Here is an 18,990-nt window from a genome sequence, read left to right as displayed (position 1 = left end):
ATCCCTATTTGGGAGTGAAAGGATGATGGATGATTAGTAATGCTTTTTGACATCAGAAGCAAATCGAACACTGTTTAGTTTGACGTAGTTGGACGGACAATCTACGTTTTGTTGTAGATCATTTGGCGTACATTGTCTGGCTCTGGTGCAGTGCAATCACTTCAGTCATGGTTATCTTTAAGATAGGCTGCTGGATGCTATTTTACTTTTAGTGACACTGTTCAGTTTTGTCCTCTACATTTCTGCATTTACTTTGAAAAAATTGCTGCTAGAGTCTATGTAGTAGTTATTGGGTATCATTGTCGTGATGGTTCTAGTGAATCAGTTTCTCATTGGTAGTAGTAATGCTTGATTGGTGATGACTCAATGGGTTTGAGTATTTTATTTTCCATGCTTTGTACCTAGGTTTTCTAATCTCTTCATTGCTCTGGGCTTGACTTGTAGTCATTGAAGATTAATACCTGGTCTTCAGGGTTATGCAGCTGGCAGTGCCATCCCGAGCCCACAAAAGAATGTGGAGAAAGATTTCCTAAAGAAGTATTGGGCAAAATGGAAAGCCAGCCACACTGGGCGGAGGTACTATACTTGTTAATTATTAATTAATTCTCCGTAGCAAGGGCTGGACAAAATGACTTCAGTCTATCATCATATGGCATATTGCAACCTCTCCTCTTGAAGTAAAGTGCTTTGGCAAGATCCATTGAGGTCTTGACCATTTTATGTGAAAATATTTGTTATGGGTGTATCCACTCTTTGATTACCCAACTCAATAATGGCTTATTGCTTGAGAATGGATCATGGTTAACTGTAGGCAGTGAATCCTTAGTTATTTCTCCTTTGTTTTATAATCATATATTATTCCCTATAAATTATGTCAAATGTGCTTCAAGACTTCAGAAAAGGCCCCTGAAATATGAGATCACAGAAAGGAAAGAAAAGAAAAATACAAGCAAGTCAGCAACCACCCTCAAGGAGTGTACTTGAAAAGGAAGATCCCAGGAGAGAACAATGATCCTTGGGGTATCCATGCAAGATCAAACATGGTGATCAAGCTTTATTGGATAATGCATCATGGATCTATTAATGCCCTACATTTCTTGTCCCATATTTCTAAGTTCCTTATCCGAAGATGATAGTTGTAGAAAAGCCTAGACTTCCCAAAGTGATCAAGAAGATTTCCTGCTAAAACTCCTTTGATCCCATTTCCTGTCGCTTTTCAGACTCGAGGGTTTCTCTTAAAATAACCAGCATCTCAGAGCCAGATATCAAAATCTTGACTGAAATTTCGATGAAACATGGTTTGGTGGGCTTTAGGTGGTTTCTGAGTCTTATTTTTGTTGTACAGCCTAATTTGAGTCCAATAAATGAAATAACAACGTTATTTTTACTAAAACCTAACACAAACTAGTCTTCTTGATTCGTACATGCCTGGCTGTATGCAGAGCAAACTAGATTGTGTATTTTCACAATCTAAACATGGATAAAAAAGAAAACATTGAAATTTTTATTAAATTGCAAGAACAAATATTGAGAAGTAGTCAAATCTCAATTACAACTACAAATTACCATTTACAGACTACAACCCCTTGAAATTCTTGAAATATCTGAAATTTTGTCGAGATTTCATCAAAATTCAGTCAACTGACTCAATTTCATCTTGGATCATGTTTCGTTGCGGTAGGCGCGAGATGACTGAGAATTTGGTGAAATTCTAACAAATCTAGTACCATGCTCAGGGCATGCCTTATTTGTTTTTCTCCTTCAATCATCATGAAGTCCTTGAGAAAACAAATCTGCATTTTAGTTCCAGGTGTTCCAAATTTGTTAGGATTTTGACAGAATTTCTGAATTCTGCAGTTTTAGAGCCTGTCTTCAACACTATAAAAAACCATTTGTTCCCTGTCCAATATCTAGTGAGTTTAATTCTAGGAAATAGGAAAGTGACTCTAAAAAATGGTGAGGATTTGAGCAAACAATTATGTTTTAGGAATTTGGTATGAATGCCATATATCATTCTAGCAGATCCTTGCAGTGGAAGATGTTGGGAGTTTCTATTATTTCTAAATTGTTAAATCAGTGAAGCTTAATTTTTAATTGGATTGATTTTTTCCTTAAATTTTAGTAACCATTAGTTAAAAAATTCAGCATTTTTAGTTCATTAATGGATTTGTTTGGTTCCTCTCAATTCTGTCACATACTTGCGTGGTGATGCTGCTGTTTTTAATTTGATGTCACAGCCGTGCAATGCCTCATATTAAGACATATACACGATACAGTGGCCAAAAGCTTGCGTAAGAAATTTTTATCCTGTTGTTTCATTTTCTGTACTATTGTATTTACATTTCAGCTCGGATGACTTTTAAGTCATGTAAGTTTTGAATTTTGACCTTGCAACAGTTGGTTTCTACTTACTTCAGCAAATCTCAGCAAAGCTGCTTGGGGTGCATTGCAGAAGAACAATTCACAACTCATGATTCGTTCTTATGAGGTATTTCTCCGAACTGGCACTCCTATGCAATTTGAACTTTTTTGGCCTGCTCACTGATTCCAAGTGGAGTTCGAAGATACGTCTACTATTAGCATATTTGGTTCATTGATCTTAGACGTGCATTATAATTGATGATATTTCTGCCAACCTTTTCTTGGTAAAATGTGTATGCCCACCTTGACTGTATGTAATGTTTCAGTGAGATATCCTTGATAATCAAAGGTGAGATATCCAAATTGACCTGATGGCAAAGTCTGTTTTTTGCCCCAGCACATACGTGAGATTGATTCCCTCCACGCGTATTCCTTTTCACCTTTTAAACCTACCCCACAAACGATACCACCTTCCCCCTCCCCCAAAAAATAATAATAATAAAAAGGAAAAAAAGAAAGAAACAACAAAACAAAATGGAAATGAATAAATAAAGATATCTGTGATAGTCAGGAGCTGAGAGCTGACATCTCTGAAAACCGTACTGCTTGAATTACTATGAACTGTTACAGCATTGCATCTCACTGTATTTAGTTTCTACACCTGTTCTCTATATGCATTCATTACTGACAGCCTTGAGAAACTAATTTATATCCCTAGAGCATGACTATAATTTGCGTCTTTTTCTCTTTTCCTTTTCTTTTCTGTATTTTGTTATTGTCTCTGCCTACCAATTCCTCCCGCACTCACATCTTTCCCCCCCCCCCCCTCTCCTTTCTCTCCCATGGGGGGGGGGGGGGGGAATAGAGAACCCCTAATTGTTCTGTAATTTCCAATTTCCAATTTCCATGGAAGGCTTCACAAGCACATGAAATTCAGTTTGTGCATCTATAGTACCTCCCTATTCATACCCCGAAAATAAACACTGGACATCTAAAATGGCATTCCATGTGAGTTCCCATTATGCATCTTCTTATGGGGTCTTGCGAAGTTGTGTTTGATAAGGTAAGCATGTGGTTCTTCCATCTAAATGAAACTAACCTCTGTGCCAATGCCTTTTCATTTATTAAATTACGGTTTTTTTTTTTTTTTGGGTCATCATTTCAGCTAGGGGTGTTGTTCCTGTCATCTTCCACTGAAGAGCATGTCTATGAATTTTCTTGTACTGATAATGGTGGTTCCTCAGAGGTAATAGGTTTATATTTATATCTGTGTTAGTAAATTTCAGGAGTGTCAATCCTTGTTAATATAAAGCTGCTGCTGCTTTTGGACTAGATTACATGTGGATCATCAGAAAATGCTAGAGAGCACAGAAGAGAATTTGTTACACTCAGTTGGCGAGGAAATCCGAAGACGGATTCTTCTTTTGAATTAATTCCCTTGCCTGTGCCCTATGAGCTCCCTCCACAACCATACTCATCTGAAGGTACATGCAGTGGTTCCTGTGAAAAATTGGAGGATCATTTTTCCAATGGTTCGTTTAATGGAGGGAATTTATTGCTTTCTTATCCGTCTCTCTTTTCTGCAGATGTTCCTTGGTCATGGGACAGACGGTACAACAAGAAGGATGTCTTTGGTGAAGTGTGGCCACGATAGGTCAAGATGTATGTAAGCCAAGATCCTTGACCTGTTAACTTAAGTCTAACATGAACTCATCTTACTTCGTTTATTTTCTATTTTTTAACCAAAACAATCTTCTCCAGTTGCAGCTTTGCAGACAAATAAATCAATTCCCTTGTACTATCGAAGGTCTGACAGATCTTTGAACTACTTGAATTAGGTGAGTTGGAAATTGATAGATCATAATTTGTGGAGAGAAATCCTGACAGTATGCTGGTTTTGTTGCTATTTCCATGACACCATGGACATGAAGGAGAACCAGATATTGTTTTGATGGCAAGTTCCAGTTTAGTCCTGTTCAATCAGCTGATCTGTCTAGCTAGGGATTTTCTTTGATCGAAAAACAGACCCTTGAGATTTCTTGTAAGCTCTCTTTTTACAACCACATTTCCTCTCCTCCCCATTCGAGGGCTTCTCTAAGCTAGACGGCAGAAAATCATTTCATGTGAGTACACATTAGGGGTTCCACTATGGGGTCTCATAGAACCTTATTAAATTGAGTCTCCCCCCCCCCCCCCCCCTCCCCCAAACCTTTGTTGGAAATTCCAAAATGCTGAGAAACTAGAGGAAAACTGCATCATGGTGGTGAATGAAAATGTGTAGAGAGATATTGACTTGAATGTGATTTTTTCCCCCCTGAAACATAAATTGTTTCAGGTTAATTTATGTGCGCTTTGATTACATCCTTAGAGGAGTCGCATTGCATCCTGAAAGGAGTAGTCTTGAATGTAATTTTAAGTAAGGATGGAATATCTTTTTGTGTACAAGTAACTCTTTTCTTGATTTGAAGACGACACTAATGTTCTCCACAAAATCTTCAAACGAAACCAAAACTTTACTTTGATTATAGACCATGTAATAGATACCTCTGTTTGCATTTTACTGGTCGATTTGAATGTTAATTTTCATAAAATTACAGAACTACAATAATGTTATAAATGGGATATTCACAATTTTTTTCACGTAGGATTAACTGTCTGAAGTACTTTTGTTTCATTGGGAGACTCCTGAAGGTAAGCGAGAAATTAGTTATTTCTATTCACTACACTATGTATCTCAAGTAAAAGCAAAAACATTTCTACTTATTATGGTTTTATTATAAATAGAAATAACACTTTTGAGTGTTCTGGAACTAGTTTTCCTCCGGTAGTGTTTCAGAATTTCTCCTCCAGCAGTGAGTGTGACAAAGATCCACAGGTAATAAGGCCTGGATGTTGCAGAGGAATTAGTATACCAAGCAAAGGAGGTTAGATTGAATATCCTAGTGGGTAGGATTTACCTAACAAACCGTATATATGGCAAGCAATATTTGAAGCGTTGCTATGGCATGGAACACTGTCAGACCTGTGGAAATCACCCAAACAAGAGCAGATGAATACATGTTTCAGTTTGAACATCAAGAAGACATGAATAATGTTATAGAAGAATCTCCCTTGCCTGTAACAGGCAATCTGGTGATGAGGAACTGTGGAGGGAGGACAAAGAATGGGCATTTACTCGTATTGACTTTTGTTGCCAATTCCATGAAATCTCCCTTGCGACTTGCTATCAATGGAGTTTGGCTTCCAATTGGCTCTGAAGTTGGGGGAACCCGGAAGAGGAATGATTATACCTGGACGATTGTGTCCTAGCAACTTCACTTAAACCGCTAGACGAAACGTAAATTTATCCGGCAATTTCTAATAAGGAAGTAGACCATCCATTTCTTTGTAGATGTGTGACGTGTGTTCAATATCATATCAAAGGGTTGATGTTCATTTGCAAGTCACATAAAAATATTGTGATTAAAGTTTAGAATTAAATTGATGTGACTTGTAAATAGATTTCAACCATTGGATGTGATGTTAAGATACTTATCACACATCTACAAAGAAATGGATGGTCCATTTGCTTGTTAGAAATGGACTAGATATCAGTCTAAAATGAAACCTGGTTTTTCAAGCCTAATTGCTCCAAACCATTTACCTTTGTTGTATATCCCATACAATCCTCAAAACATGTAGATGTCATCTGTTCAGATGAAAGGTAGGGTGGGAAAAAAAAACATATGAGATCCATATATAATGGAGCGGGGGAACAAGAAAGGGAAAGGTTTCCGGGGAAAGTTTCAAATATGGGTCTTGCTTTGTTGTTTCCTATACTTTTTTACAAAACTTCACCTATTTTGTGGGACTTTGAAAATGAATGGGGTCAAAAGTTAGCATGACATTCATTAGATTTCCCACTCTAGTGAATCAAACAAGCTATATTTTGGGATTTTATATAAAAAATTACTTTCAAACTTTTTTCCTCTTCTTTTTTTCCACCCCACTTTAAATTCACCAAACAAATGGTGCCTTACTCAACCAATCACCAAGGCAAAATTCTGGGAGGAAACAAACCAAGTGAGTTAATGTGAACGCGTCGCGGTTTGCAGGAAGAAGCAGGGGGTGTTGGAGTGGTTATAAGGAACCACGAAGGGAAGATGTTGGGGCCCTATTCTTATCCAGGTTCATTTTCTTCTGCATTAGAGGGTGAGACGATGCCCTTAAGAACAAGACTGTTAGAGGCAATAGCTGGAGATTATACTCCAATCCAAATTGAAACAGGCTGCTAGCAGTTACTCAAGTGCATCAAGGGGGAGATACAACACAAGTTTGAAAATTGTATCCCCTTTTATATTTCTAGGTACTCCAATATGGTAGCAGTTGTCCTCGCCTAGAAGGTCCTTTTGGTTTCGAGCTTAAAATATTGGCCGCTTTCCTCTCAATGGCTGGTTGAGTTATGTTTACCTTCAAAAGAGAGTACCAAAACGTAGCCATTTAATTGTGAACTCAACTTGCAATGACATTAATGTGTTTCTTTGCTCTTTTTGCCAGTTATAGACTAAATGTACAAATTTTTTGAACTTAGGGGATATTACATTTTGTCCAAATGATTCTTAGGCATTGCTCATCACAGAAGAGTTAAAAAAACTTGATGTCTAAAACTAAAACTAATAATTCTCAATTATTGTCCAGCTTGTTCATTGTTGGCTAAATATCTAAATCCAAGCTCTATTGGTATGATAGAGAATTGCAAGTTAAATTTGCAAAATTTTGCTTCTTCTTTTTTTTTTTTTTTTGGCTCAACTGAAAAGAGAATTATATCCCCTTCATAGTAACAATGTGATTAGTTATTTTTTTGGGTAAAATTCAATTAATAAATAAATTGGTTTAGCTTCATTGCAATTGGGCTCAGGGCAGGCTTAGAGTGGGTTAGGGCCAAACTTGCACCCCTATGACTCTACCTGATTTCAAATTTCCAAACCCTATGTGGTGTATTCCTGAGACCACGAGCCAAATCCTGACCATTGGCCTGCTGTTGCAAATAAAAATCTAGCGATTAACTAGCCAATCCCTGGAGCATGGGCTGTATAAATTTCTTAGTCTTTTTCAATGTCAGAGCGTATAGATCCAACCATGAGTTTGATGCGAAAAGCTTTAACTGTGAATTGAACTCGTTTTCTTTATCTTTCTCATGCCCTTAGCCATCCCACTGAAAAAGGAACAAGGGGCGAAGAGAAAAGAGATGATCAAAATTCAGATAAAGCCTAATTTACAAATTCTTAAACGCTCTCTTTTATTGCTTATTTTGTCATTTCTCAATCTCATAGGAATTAGGAGAAGAAGACACAAGAAAATATGAGAAACTAGAAAAGAAAGGAAATCATAAACGTATAAGGATATTTTGATAATAATTTTATGGTGTTACTTAATTTTTTGGAAATCAATTCAAGAAGTGTCATTTCTTTTCGATTAAAAATGACTTAAGGGTTCAAATGAAAATTACCCAAAAATTTAGAAGTTTGCCCTATTTGTCAATAAAGGAAAATTACATTATTGTCCAAATGATTCTTCAGCATGCTTATCACACATTTGTTAATTATCACAAGACATTTGGTATATATGAACCAAACGATTCTCATGCAAAAGAGTTGCACTCAAAATTGAACAAAAAACAGTAACAAATCATACTTTAGACATGATCCTCAGATTTAAATTCACCCCTTCTTCACTTCTAACAAGACAAGCGGGAGAGTTAGTTTATCAAAATTTAAATTCTGAGACTCATTTCCTAACTGATTCATCCATATCTGTGTCAAAGTTAAGTTTTTCCTCTCTCTCGCACAAATACACACTTAGTTTACTTTGTTGCAGTTATTCATTTGATCCTGAGAAATCTCTTCTGCTTTAGCTATTAAATCATTTCTTGTTCTCTTCTTCCTTGTTAAGTTCATCAGGTTGATTACTGTGATGATAATGAGGGTCGTAATTGCAACAACTGAAGGGGAATTCCTAATGGAGGTAGGTGACAAAGAAACCATTCTTGAAATCAAGCACAAGATAGAACAACTCTTGGGTGTTCCAGTGGCTTTCCAGACACTATCAGTTTATGGTCTGGAGCTCTTAGATGGACTTGACATGGAAGATTACCCAATTGTTCTTGAAGGCACCAAAATTGATCTTACCATCCAACCTCCTACAGAAGCTGATGCTATGATGCAGGTTACAGTTAAAACATCATCAAAGAAGATACATATCTCAGTAGACAAAACAGAAACTGTTAGAAGCTTGAAGGAGAAAATTCATATAATTGATGGCATTCCAATCAAAAGATTAACACTGTACTTCTCAGGTATAGAGATGGCAGACGAATATCGCAGTTTAAGTGAGTATGGTATCTGTGATCAATCAGAAATCATTGGGTACTTGAAAACTTCAAATCGTTCAACAGCTGAACCTCCTACAAAACGGTTGAGTGTGTTTGTTCAGACTTCTTCTTGTTTGCTGAACTCTGCAAGTATTCCTTTGGAGATAAAAGATACTACCACCATACATGAGGTGAGGAAAATCTTGGTGGATGGTAAGGTTTTACCTGTGGATGACTATTTCTTTATCCACAAACAAAGGATCATGAGAGACAATTTCAACCTTCGTTGGCATGGAGTAGAAAATGGAGATTTCTTATATGTATTCAAAGGAACTGTGAGCCGTGGATATTGAATATCAAATAACCCTAGCTAGTTTCACGAATTATTGAATTTTTCTTCTTCTTCTAATTTTAGGTTATTTAGGAATATTCTGGTATAAGATTAATGGAAGATGGCATGTTATTTCTTTTTAGATCATATTTGGCTCTCATTATTCCATCAAATGTCCAATCATGAAAATGAGAGAAAAAAAGAACTTATTTAATGGTTATTTGTAGTGTTTGAAGAAAATTTTAAAAGTACATGAATGTGGTGCTCAATCTGAGTCTATCAAATCTCTCGATCCAACTTTAAGAAAATGGGAGTCGGGTTCGATAATCTTACCTTGACCCCACATTAGATTTCTATCCTATCAATATTTAGAGATGAGTCCTCCTATATGTATGGTAAAAGGAATGTTAAGGTAGGATTATCCTTTACCTTCGAAGATATATAGAGAATGGAGAGTTGTTATTTCTAGGATATACTGGAAATTGCCAACTTTTCTATTTTGGTTGGAAATTAGAGTTGCGTTTGGATCCTCTCCTTGGAGAAATCTCCGAATGAATGTCTAATAAGTGATAGGATGTCACGGTGAGACATGTGTCTGGGTTAGGGAATATGAGAGAATATAGGAGTAGAGAGGTCATACGACTAGAGGGATACCCTAGTCCATAAATGTAACTGAGAAGGTAACTGAGAAGGGGAATGATATCCTTAGTTTTCTAACTTCCTCTCTAAGCTTCTTCTTCTTCTTCCCCAATTCCATCTTCTAAACTGTTGTTCCCCTCTAATATTCCTGTGCTCTAAGCTTGGATATGGGATTGTAACATAGGATTCAATCATATTGATCATTTTAATATAATGAATAGGGTAAATCCAATGAGTACAATGAGATTAAGATATTTAAACATGACTGAATTTTATATCACTCATTGGACACTCATTGTGAGATTTCTCAAGAAGAGGAGCTGAACCCAAATTGGACAGTATCACTATGAAACTAAAATTTGTGTTATGTGTGAGCAACTCAATGCAACCAAATCTAGCTATTACAAAACTAAGTAGTTGTTATCAGGTCTAGCTACTGTCATATATTGTAAGGTATCATCTAAAATCTCGAGGTTTCTTTTTAAATGGTGAAAATTAAAGGTAAGGAAAAATAAGAATTTGCAGAGGTTTTGGTGTTGGTTTTATTCTAATAATGGATTAATTACCAATAATAGGAGATTGAGGTAAAGCATAATCATCATCATCATCATGATCAAGGGGTTTGAAGCATAGATAAATATGAGATCCATCTTTAACACCATAATCAACCAGAGAAACTGTGTCATCCGTCATCATCAAATGGCAATTTCGATTATCACTGTAATGTTGTTCACCTTGTTCATCATTGTCATGGGAGAGAAGAAGCATGAGACGATCCTTAAGGAGCTTCTCCTGTGTTTCAATCTCATTCTTTAGATCTCCCAACGTCGCATTGTCTTCCACTTGAATATAGAACAATGTCCCTGTCAATGCTTCTACTGTAACCTGCATCTTTTCTTTCTTTTTTTTGGGTCTTTTTTGCAGATAAATATAAGCAAAGACAGAGATAAGCTGATAACATTTATATCCGTTTAAGGACTAGAATGCATGAGAAAGAAAAGAAGAAGGTAGGTGATGAGTGTGAATTTAATGGTGGTAGTGGTGCTGGGCAACGCTAATCGCCGGTCATGTGTGCTGCGTTATAGGCGGTAGTTTGGCCTTGAGCGTGTCAAATGGTGAAGCTTCATGGCTGTCAACACTTCAAGCCGCAGTACAAAGTCTTTATCTTTTTTTTGAAGTCTAGATCTCCTTCTCATTAGGGGAGAGCTATGTGCTATCTTGACGATTTTTTACCATATGGAGCAACAGATGTCTCATATCTGATTTATTTTGTTTAATTTAGAAATGAGTTCCACTTTTATTGTATGGTAGAGAAATATTAAAACAACATATACCTCTCCCCTAACCTCTCCCCTAACGAGGAAGTGATCTAGACGCTTCATCTTGATTAGATTTGAATGTTTATTTTTCTAACAAAAAAAAGAGTTTTGAGTATCACCTTCCATTCAACTAGCAAAAGGCCAACACCCCATAACTAAGAGATAAATAATTTGAATCTCCTTAATAGTTGAGTATCTTTGTTATATATATTCACCACCATTGATGTTTCCACATACTAAAGGCATCACTGGTTTAGTTTGGGGTAGTTTCAATTTAGGCTTAATAAGTTCGGGTTAAAACACTAAAGCCCAAACACGAAGCATTTGCAAAATAATAGTTTTAGTCATAGTATATTATCCCCGATTTATCCGAGCGCGATCGGCATGGGCCGCACCCCCCACCCGTTTACCATATGTCGACGATACCCGCTTCCCGATCGGTCGGCCCGCCCCCCCGGCGCGTCGGTCTTGGGCCCGGGCCAACTTCAACCCCGATGGGTTTCGTTCCGCCTTGGTTCGGTCGGCTCCCCCTTTGGGTTTTGTGACCCTCCCCCCCCCCCCGCCTTCCTCTTGTTGGTGATCGATCGTGAATGGACTTGATCGTTTGCTTGCTTGTTGGGGTGTGCGATTCTCTTCGGTTTGTTCGTATTCCGTTGTCTTTATTCGGTGGGTTGTGTTTCGGGATTGGGGTGAGGGGGTTTGCTCCGGCGATGGCGACTCATTCTACTCCTGGTGGCGTGCATCTCCGACTTCTATGCCCTTTGAGGACTTGTTTCTTCTGTTTTCCGATCAAATCCCTATTGGCTTTCGTTGTAAACAATAACCCCGCCCCCCCCGCCGCTCGCCTCTCCCTCCACGTTTCCGTTTCGGCCGGTCCGGGGTGCCCCGTGTCCCCGCGTTCCGATTTTGGCGAGAAGATCCGGAGTGCCCCGTGTCTCCGCTTCCTATGAATGCGAGAAGGTGGAGGCCGTGGGCATCGATTCACCGACCAAGGCTGTCGTCCGTTGGGGTGGGGGGCTCGACATACCTATTACCAACCGTTATACTCCATTTTAAATTAAGAATTATATGGGTCTTCTTGCTTCCGGGTTTAAGGTCCAAACCAAAGCACTCTATTTAGATTATTTAGCATCTTTAAGAACATATCAGATCTTTTAAAATATACACATGAGATATCAGTGTGGACTCAAGTACATAATATCATTTTGGAGGGGGGGGATGAAAATAAGATATATACGTTCTAACATAAAAAATAAAAATAAAATACCAAATGATGACCATAACTCTCAAAGAATAGGTGTGAATAAGAAGTTAAAAACTAAAGATTACGAAATGATGAGCATGATCTAACTGAGGTATTGGCATCTAAGAAAGCAGTAAAAAATGGTCTCGGATTTAATGAGAATTGTTTGTTTAGTAATCACTAACACGATAGTCCGTATCATTGGTTCACATACTAATATATTATCTATATTTGAGGTTTTGGAGAGAGAGTATTCTTGCAAATGGAATGGAGAAACTAATAAATGATAAGTATAATTATAAAGGTAAAACTCTAGTAGGATAAGAGGATAAAAGCTAAAAGAAAAGAAAATAAATAAAAAATAAATCAACGTAATTTTAATGGGCTGGCATATATAATGGTTTAGTCTATTTGGTTTGGGCTAACAGGCCATTAACTGGTTGGTCCAAACTAATGCAAAGTCGTTTGGTTTTTCATGCCTCAACCCATACTGCGCCCAATAGGCCTTAGATTGATTTGGTCTAGACCGTAATGAGTTGGTCCGGTTTGGTCTTAACGGTTTGGTCCTAACATTGAGTACCATTTTGGACTTCAAGAGGACAAGTTTTTTTTTTTTTTTCTCATTCATAGCCAGGAAACCACAAGGCCTGTTCTTACAAAGATCCAAGCCAAGTGGAGTGGGGTTTTGAGGTATCCCCTTATTTTTGAGGGACCTTGGTAAAAACTCAAAAGAGGGACAAGTTAAGTCTTGCTCTTATAAACTCAATGCCAGCCTCGAATGCTCTTAGAGGTTGTTTGACAATATTCATGTTTCTTGTGTTTTTTTATTTTTTATATTTTTTGAATAAATACAACCCAAATCATGTATGCATAATCCAATTTGTTTGTTTGTTTCTTATTTATTTTTTTTTTTCCCAAACAAACTAACACTTTGGTACAATTTGGAATGACAACACTAATCATGTTCACAAAAAAATTGTTTTTCTTGAAGAGGTAGAGGGGCATTATTATCTTTCGTCATATCAAAAGATAATCCTACCATTTTGAAATTCTAAAAGCTCAAATTTTTTTTTCCTAGTTTCATTCCTTGTTTTTGTTACAAAAATGTTTTGTTTTTTATTTTTTAAATAACCATAATGATTTCGAGAAACAAATAAATTGCATAGAAATAGGAAAACAATTTCTTACCTAAAAATAGGAAAATGGAAGACATACAACTCCTTAGCTGCTCATTTCTTACCTACTGGACATGGCTCTAATAAATTTGATATAAGAAAAGCAATTGTTTGAACCTAGAAAACTAATGTTTGATTTTTTGGCTCTAGTAAATTTGATATATATATATATATATATATATATAGCATTATCTCCAAAACAAAGAAATGTTTTTTTTTTGGGTGAAGGGGAGGGTGGCCTACAAAGAGCAAGGTAATGTTTTGGTCTTGTAACAAATTGATTTCATGTCAGTTCGAACAAAGTCAAAATCAAAATAAAAAAAATCAAAAGATCGGACAAGATAAATACTAATCCCAAGCCCACCCTTAACCTTGATTCAAGGCAAAAATATGTTGACCTTAACCTGTCCTTAAAGCTAAAAGCTTGAGTGCATGCTCTATAAGAAGTCAAGTCCATTAAGGCCAAACTTGGACTTATAGTCCCACTTACCGTATAAGAACGTAAGGTTATATTTTATAATATTTAGTATCTACTTATATAAACTGGCAGCATGTACATTTCTCTCCCTCACACCCCAATAAAATAAAAAATTAAAATAAAAAAATTTAAGAAAATGGAAAACCAAGAAAACCAAAATCTTGGGTTTACGTTTACCTACCAAAGATTCCAAAATAAAGATAGCGTTGAAATAAGGCTTCACAGGCCCATGTGGTTCACGGCCCTTTTAACCTTTATATTGGATGTGCATGGGCCAGCCTTTCTCTACAGGGCTAAAGTGCGCGACGTGTGCCATCTGATTCAATGAATCAAGATCATGCACAACACTCCAAATGACTCCAACTAGTTAATTGATATCCTGCTCGCGTACGTATAATGCACGGTACCTAATTATTTTGTCTTGATGCAATATCAACCGTCCAATAAATCACGCGACATTGAAAGTCTACACCGCTTATGTAAACCAATCTGGACCGTTAAAATATAATCTGATGCGTAGTTTGCAGCTTGCTTTAGAATCAAGACTTAAAGGACCGGAGAGTCGTCTCCGCATATAACTATATATAACTAAAGCCCGTAACAGCTCCAACCACTCTTTGCTATCTTATCTCTCTTTCTCTCTATTCTACCCTCTTCGAATTTCTTTTCTCGATTCGCTCTGTGCGATTTAGGGTTTCTTGTTCGTCGTCTCCGCTCTCTCATCAGGTATCGATCGTTCTCTTTTTCTCTTTCTCTTATGTCGGTTTATTGATTGTTTGTTTATCTCTGAATATTCGAAGATCTGAACTTTTTTCCCACGAATTACTTATGTTTCTTGTGATTTTCTTCTTCTGTCACCGGATTCTTTATTTGTCTCAAGGATCGTGTTTTTTTTCTTCTTTCCAGATTCCGATTCAGCAGTTTTGTATTTAGATTTACTTTTCCTTTATTTGTGCGATGATAATAATTGTATGTTAGGGTTTTCTTGGTCAAATTCTAGGGTTTGTGTATCTTGTTGTTGATCATTTCCTTTTCTTTCTTTTCTCTTTGCTTTGTTTCTTTTGAATAAGGATTGTTTGAGTTCGGTGATGTATGCTTGTTTCTGGAATACATAGCGCATATACGTTTGTTTAAATCTGTGATTTAGGTTGTTCGATTTCAGTTTTTTATGTTGAAGACTTTTAACTGTGTTTGGATTCATCTAGAAATTGGTTGGTTGATTCCTATGGTTTTATTTGTCGGTAGCGCTTAGCAACTTCCTGTTAAAATTTTATTTCCTTTTCTTCTGTGTCCGTCTGTGCGCGGATCCTGGTGAATTTCTTGTCATCCGTCATGTATTATTCCCTTACAAAGAACGCGATAATATTATCTTAACAAGGTTTCCTCGCTTGCGGGAAGGTTTAATTCAATGTGGTTTGACTTCGTCTGTGCTAGTTTTTCCTGTCAATTGCATAAAACATATTTTATTGATTTAGAGCACAGTGATTCTTCTACCCCAAAAGAAAAACAAGGGGGGAAAAAGAGAGGCACCGTGCTTGAGACGGTAGAACTTTTTGTTGGGGGGGGGGGCATAGAGTTACATAACTTATACACGCCCATATTTGTAGGAATGCAGTTGGGAAGAACCGAGGAGGGCTGGGGTTGAAGGGGTTTTTCTTTACGGATAATTGTTATCCAGTGCCAAATATTTATAAAAGCGACTTTCTCGGTTCAATTGTTATCTGAGAATTTGTCAAAATTTGTCTTCCAACATGGTTCCTACTGTTCAAACATTCTATTATGCCCAAGTTTATGTTACTTTAGGTACATTTCTATACATAGTGGCTCTTTGCTTGTGTTTTTAGTCTTGTTCGTTTATTTATTGTGCATGTGATGGATTTAATTTTCTACACTTATTGGCCCTTAACTTGTATGCCAATCTTTCTCCTGTGTCTTACTGTAATTTACCTTTGATCTGATGGATTTAGTTTTACAGCTCCTGCTCTGAGCGGACCCTTAGTTTAAAACTGAGAAAGCCTCATCTGTCACTACTAAACTTCGAAAAACCAAGGTTCATGTCTGAACTCGACGTCCAGATTCCTACTGCCTTCGGTATGCAATGCATTCCATCCGTCATTGTTTGTGATTACAGGGGATTTTGTTATTTTTTATGTGAAGTCTCTTGTCAGTAAGCGTATGTTTAAGCCAATTCTCCCTTTTTCTCTGTGGCAATGCAGATCCTTTTGCAGAGGCAAATGCTGAGGACTCAGGTGCTGGATCAAAAGAATATGTGCATGTCCGTATACAGCAAAGAAATGGTCGGAAAAGCCTGACTACCGTGCAGGGTTTGAAGAAGGAATTTAGCTACAATAAGATCCTCAAGGACCTCAAGAAGGAATTCTGCTGCAATGGTACTGTTGTCCAGGACCCAGAGCTAGGCCAGGTCAGTCTAGTCTTTCAATAGTCCTTTAAACTTCTGTTGGATTTAGTAATGACTTGTTATCTTAATGGGTGATTTTATGCGTTGGTTGCAGGTTATTCAGCTTCAAGGTGACCAGCGTAAGAATGTGTCATCTTTCCTTGTGCAGGTGATCCATCACCTATCATGCAGATAACTGTTGTCATTTTACTTTACCTTCACATGTTGAAGTTAATCAGCTCCTTTGTCTTCTTGTTATTGAACAGGCTGGCATTGTGAAGAAGGAGCACATCAAGATACATGGTTTTTGAGCAGATCTCTTAGCAGGCATTGGCAGCCAGAGTAATTGCTATATATTTATGTGTTACTGCATGAGAAGCAAAACTTTAGTATCTGGATTTCAGAATATATTACTTACTATGTGTGCTGGCTCATAAATGACTTGGTATCTTACATTTGATGTTTTAATTGTTCATCCTCGACCCACTTTGCTTAATGTGTACAAATTGTGGTTGATGCTGTTGCCCTTAAATATATTAACAAGGTGTCTGAAGATGCAGGTCATCTGTTTCCGTATTGCCAAATTACTTGTTACAGTCTCCTCTGCCTTGCCTGCTGATGCTTATGTTGTGCGGTGGGTTGATTCTCATGGTAGTCAAATAACGTTGTGTTACCACCACCATGTTTGACCATGAGTGAGAGTCGAGGATAATTGGAGCCATATATATTTATTATATATTATATATTATATATTTCTTATGAGAACCTTGTCCAAAACGTTTGTCTCTTGCCTAAAACGTTTTTGAAATTGAATTAACTGGATGCATTGAGTGAACTGGTGGTCGGATTGGTTCTTGGTTTGGTTAATTTGATTCCGGCATTCATTCTCCGGCGTGCCATGAACTCTGTTAGCTTGAGCTAGTTGATTCCTTGGGAGCAAAAATCAATGTAGATGATCTGTTCTGATGCTAAGCGATGCCAGCCTGGTGGTTTTCTTACACCATATTTATTTATAGGTAGGTAGGTCCAACTGTTACCTGTTTTGCCAGGTGCTAGTTGGATGTCATCCTCCTATAAGGCAAGGCAGGGTTGTGACAATCGTTAGTTGAAAGTTACCCTTTTTGGTCTAAGGATTACAAGAAGTTATGGTTATTGATCGGTAAAAAGAGGAGCAGCTGGTTCCAAATGGCTTTGGTGTCTGTAATTGCCGGATACTAGGAACATATGTATATGTATTTTTTATTTATTTATTTTTCTTTTTTTCTTACCATCGGAAAAATCCACGAACTATGTCAAACTCGAGTCCGCATCAACCTTGGCCCGTCCTTGGGAATAACCTAAATTAATAAACCCTAGTTCAGCCAAATACTCCAACTAGTGCAGTGAAGAAAGAGATGAAGTGGAAACATAACCTGAATGTGTGAGAATTGATTAGAGTTTGCCATCGAGGGTTGAAAGTTCTTTGGTACTCATCATGGTAGAGGTTTACGTTTTTACATGATGAGGTTTATGTTTTCCTTATACTTTGAAATCAAGTGGTTGAGAATCAAAGGGTGTAGGTTACTTGTAAATTTATATATTTTTTTACATTTGAAGGGTTTAATGTTTGTTAATTTACAAAATCAGACTCCTCGTTACCCGACTCCCAAATCTAAGTGTTGTTCCTTCCGTCTTCTTTCTCTCTTCTTCTCTTTCCTCTCCACTGCAAACATATCTTCTAATCAATTCGAATTGGAGCCAAAGACCTTCCTCATCTATGTTCCTCATCACAGGAACCTCTGGCGTTCAAAACCCACCATCATTGGTATTGCGAATAGAAGTCCCTAGTTTTCACTCGGATTAGATGAACTCAATTTAGGTATTTCCAATTTCTCCTGCTTTCTTCTTCCTCTTTTCCTTTCCTTCCTCCTTTCCATCGATACATATAGTTTGATTTTCTCTTATTACTCTCTAATACTTCAGAGGGAAAGAGAAGCTATAGTGATAAATTGAGCTTGCTCTTATTACTCTTTGCTGCTTCAGAGGGAAAGAGGAGCTATAGTGATAAATTGAGCTTGCTCATGTGATGAACGAGTGATATCGATGATGATCAAAAAGTGGAGATGGAAGTAGAAGATTGATACTTGAGGATCTTCTTCTCGAGCTCTTCCTTCTTGGCACCCTCAATTTTATACACCTGTTTCCCTCCCTTGATGAGGATGAACGTTGGCATTGCCTGAACCCCATATTCCTCTGCCACATCATGACATAACAGAGTAGTTAGATTATGAGAAGGGAAATTAAACTAAATTCTATGAAGTGAAGGATGCGATACCATCAATTCACCAACATCGAGCTAGGAGTCGGCAAATGAGGGGTCTAATTTTGAAGTGAAAGAGCATGAGAGAAACAAATAGGAAGGAGAGCGAAAAAGGGATTTTTTACTTATGTTGCATTTTTAGATTTAATCTTAACCACCAACAGATCGTTTTCCTTTTTTTCAACTAATGATGCTCTTAAAGAAGACAAAGAAGAATCAGAGATCTGTAGCAACTTCTAGGGTTTTTCTTATACTCTGGTTGTGATGGTGGGTGTATGTTGTGTTAGGGTTTATCGTCTCTTTACTTCATTGGGTTATTTGGCCTTCGTTAGATGAATTTGAATATTATCAGGGATGGATTTTTGTAAATTTGGAAAGTCTTTTAACCTAAGTAATCT

At 37.3% G+C, this 18,990-nt stretch overlaps 4 protein-coding genes across 7 annotated transcripts in view; 3 read left to right on the top strand and 1 right to left on the bottom strand.

The window, feature by feature from the left end:
• The window catches only part of TDP1 (tyrosyl-DNA phosphodiesterase-like protein), a 31,083-nt gene extending 26,526 nt beyond the window's left edge, over positions 1-4,557 (top strand). For 2 of the 3 annotated variants that reach the window (XM_089169005.1, XM_089169003.1), the window contains 7 exons: positions 473-576; positions 2,238-2,291; positions 2,398-2,488; positions 3,527-3,607; positions 3,695-3,845; positions 3,948-4,023; positions 4,123-4,557. In XM_089169005.1, coding sequence (XP_089025131.1) covers positions 473-576; positions 2,238-2,291; positions 2,398-2,488; positions 3,527-3,607; positions 3,695-3,845; positions 3,948-4,015 — 549 coding nt within the window. In that variant the 3' untranslated portion in view covers positions 4,016-4,023; positions 4,123-4,557. Of the gene's footprint in view, positions 1-472; positions 577-2,237; positions 2,292-2,397; positions 2,489-3,526; positions 3,608-3,694; positions 3,846-3,947; positions 4,028-4,122 lie in introns of all 3 variants that reach the window. The other variant, XM_089169004.1, reaches the window with a different exon arrangement.
• Positions 4,558-8,313: 3,756 nt separating this feature from the next.
• LOC149004310 (Ubiquitin-like superfamily protein) lies at positions 8,314-9,063 on the top strand. Its single transcript, XM_089167958.1, has one exon. The coding sequence runs from the start codon at positions 8,314-8,316 to the stop codon at positions 9,061-9,063; it is 750 nt and encodes a 249-aa protein (XP_089024084.1).
• Positions 9,064-10,238: 1,175 nt separating this feature from the next.
• LOC149004309 (Ubiquitin-like superfamily protein) lies at positions 10,239-10,571 on the bottom strand. The gene has a single exon (XM_089168603.1). The coding sequence runs from the start codon at positions 10,569-10,571 to the stop codon at positions 10,239-10,241; it is 333 nt and encodes a 110-aa protein (XP_089024729.1).
• A 3,914-nt stretch (positions 10,572-14,485) lies between these two features.
• On the top strand, positions 14,486-16,776 carry LOC149004308 (protein translation factor SUI1 homolog). 2 transcript variants are annotated; one of them, XM_089169068.1, is made up of 5 exons: positions 14,486-14,621; positions 15,871-15,986; positions 16,112-16,317; positions 16,409-16,462; positions 16,560-16,776. In XM_089169068.1, exons 2-5 carry the CDS (start codon positions 15,950-15,952, stop codon positions 16,602-16,604), a joined length of 342 nt encoding a protein of 113 aa, XP_089025194.1. In that variant the 5' UTR covers positions 14,486-14,621; positions 15,871-15,949; the 3' UTR covers positions 16,605-16,776. The 2 variants fall into 2 exon arrangements, with proteins under 2 accessions (XP_089025194.1, XP_089025193.1); XM_089169067.1 differs by having other exon boundaries at positions 15,863-15,986.
• Positions 16,777-18,990: the final 2,214 nt, after the last annotated feature.

Source organism: Hakea prostrata, chromosome 9, assembly GCF_041222555.1.
Source record: "Hakea prostrata isolate BN-2017 chromosome 9, UWA_Hpros_2, whole genome shotgun sequence".
Classification (NCBI taxonomy): domain Eukaryota; kingdom Viridiplantae; phylum Streptophyta; class Magnoliopsida; order Proteales; family Proteaceae; genus Hakea; species Hakea prostrata.
Note: the sequence above shows the minus strand (reverse complement) of the source record. Positions and strands in the feature narration are given on the sequence as shown.

What these genes read in the sequence shown, in the direction of transcription:
- LOC149004308 (XM_089169068.1), top strand. Translation starts at nt 15,950, where the DNA reads ATGTCTGAACTCGACGTCCAGATTCCTACTGCCTTCG. An exon ending in AGGACCCAGAGCTAGGCCAG is followed by an intron (nt 16,318 to 16,408) that starts GTCAGTCTAGTC and finishes CGTTGGTTGCAG; the next exon opens with GTTATTCAGCTTCAAGGTGA. An exon ending in TGTCATCTTTCCTTGTGCAG is followed by an intron (nt 16,463 to 16,559) that starts GTGATCCATCAC and finishes GTTATTGAACAG; the next exon opens with GCTGGCATTGTGAAGAAGGA.
- LOC149004309 (XM_089168603.1), bottom strand. Translation starts at nt 10,571, where the DNA reads ATGCAGGTTACAGTAGAAGCATTGACAGGGACATTGTTCTATATTCAA.
- LOC149004310 (XM_089167958.1), top strand. Translation starts at nt 8,314, where the DNA reads ATGATAATGAGGGTCGTAATTGCAACAACTGAAGGGGAATTCCTAATG.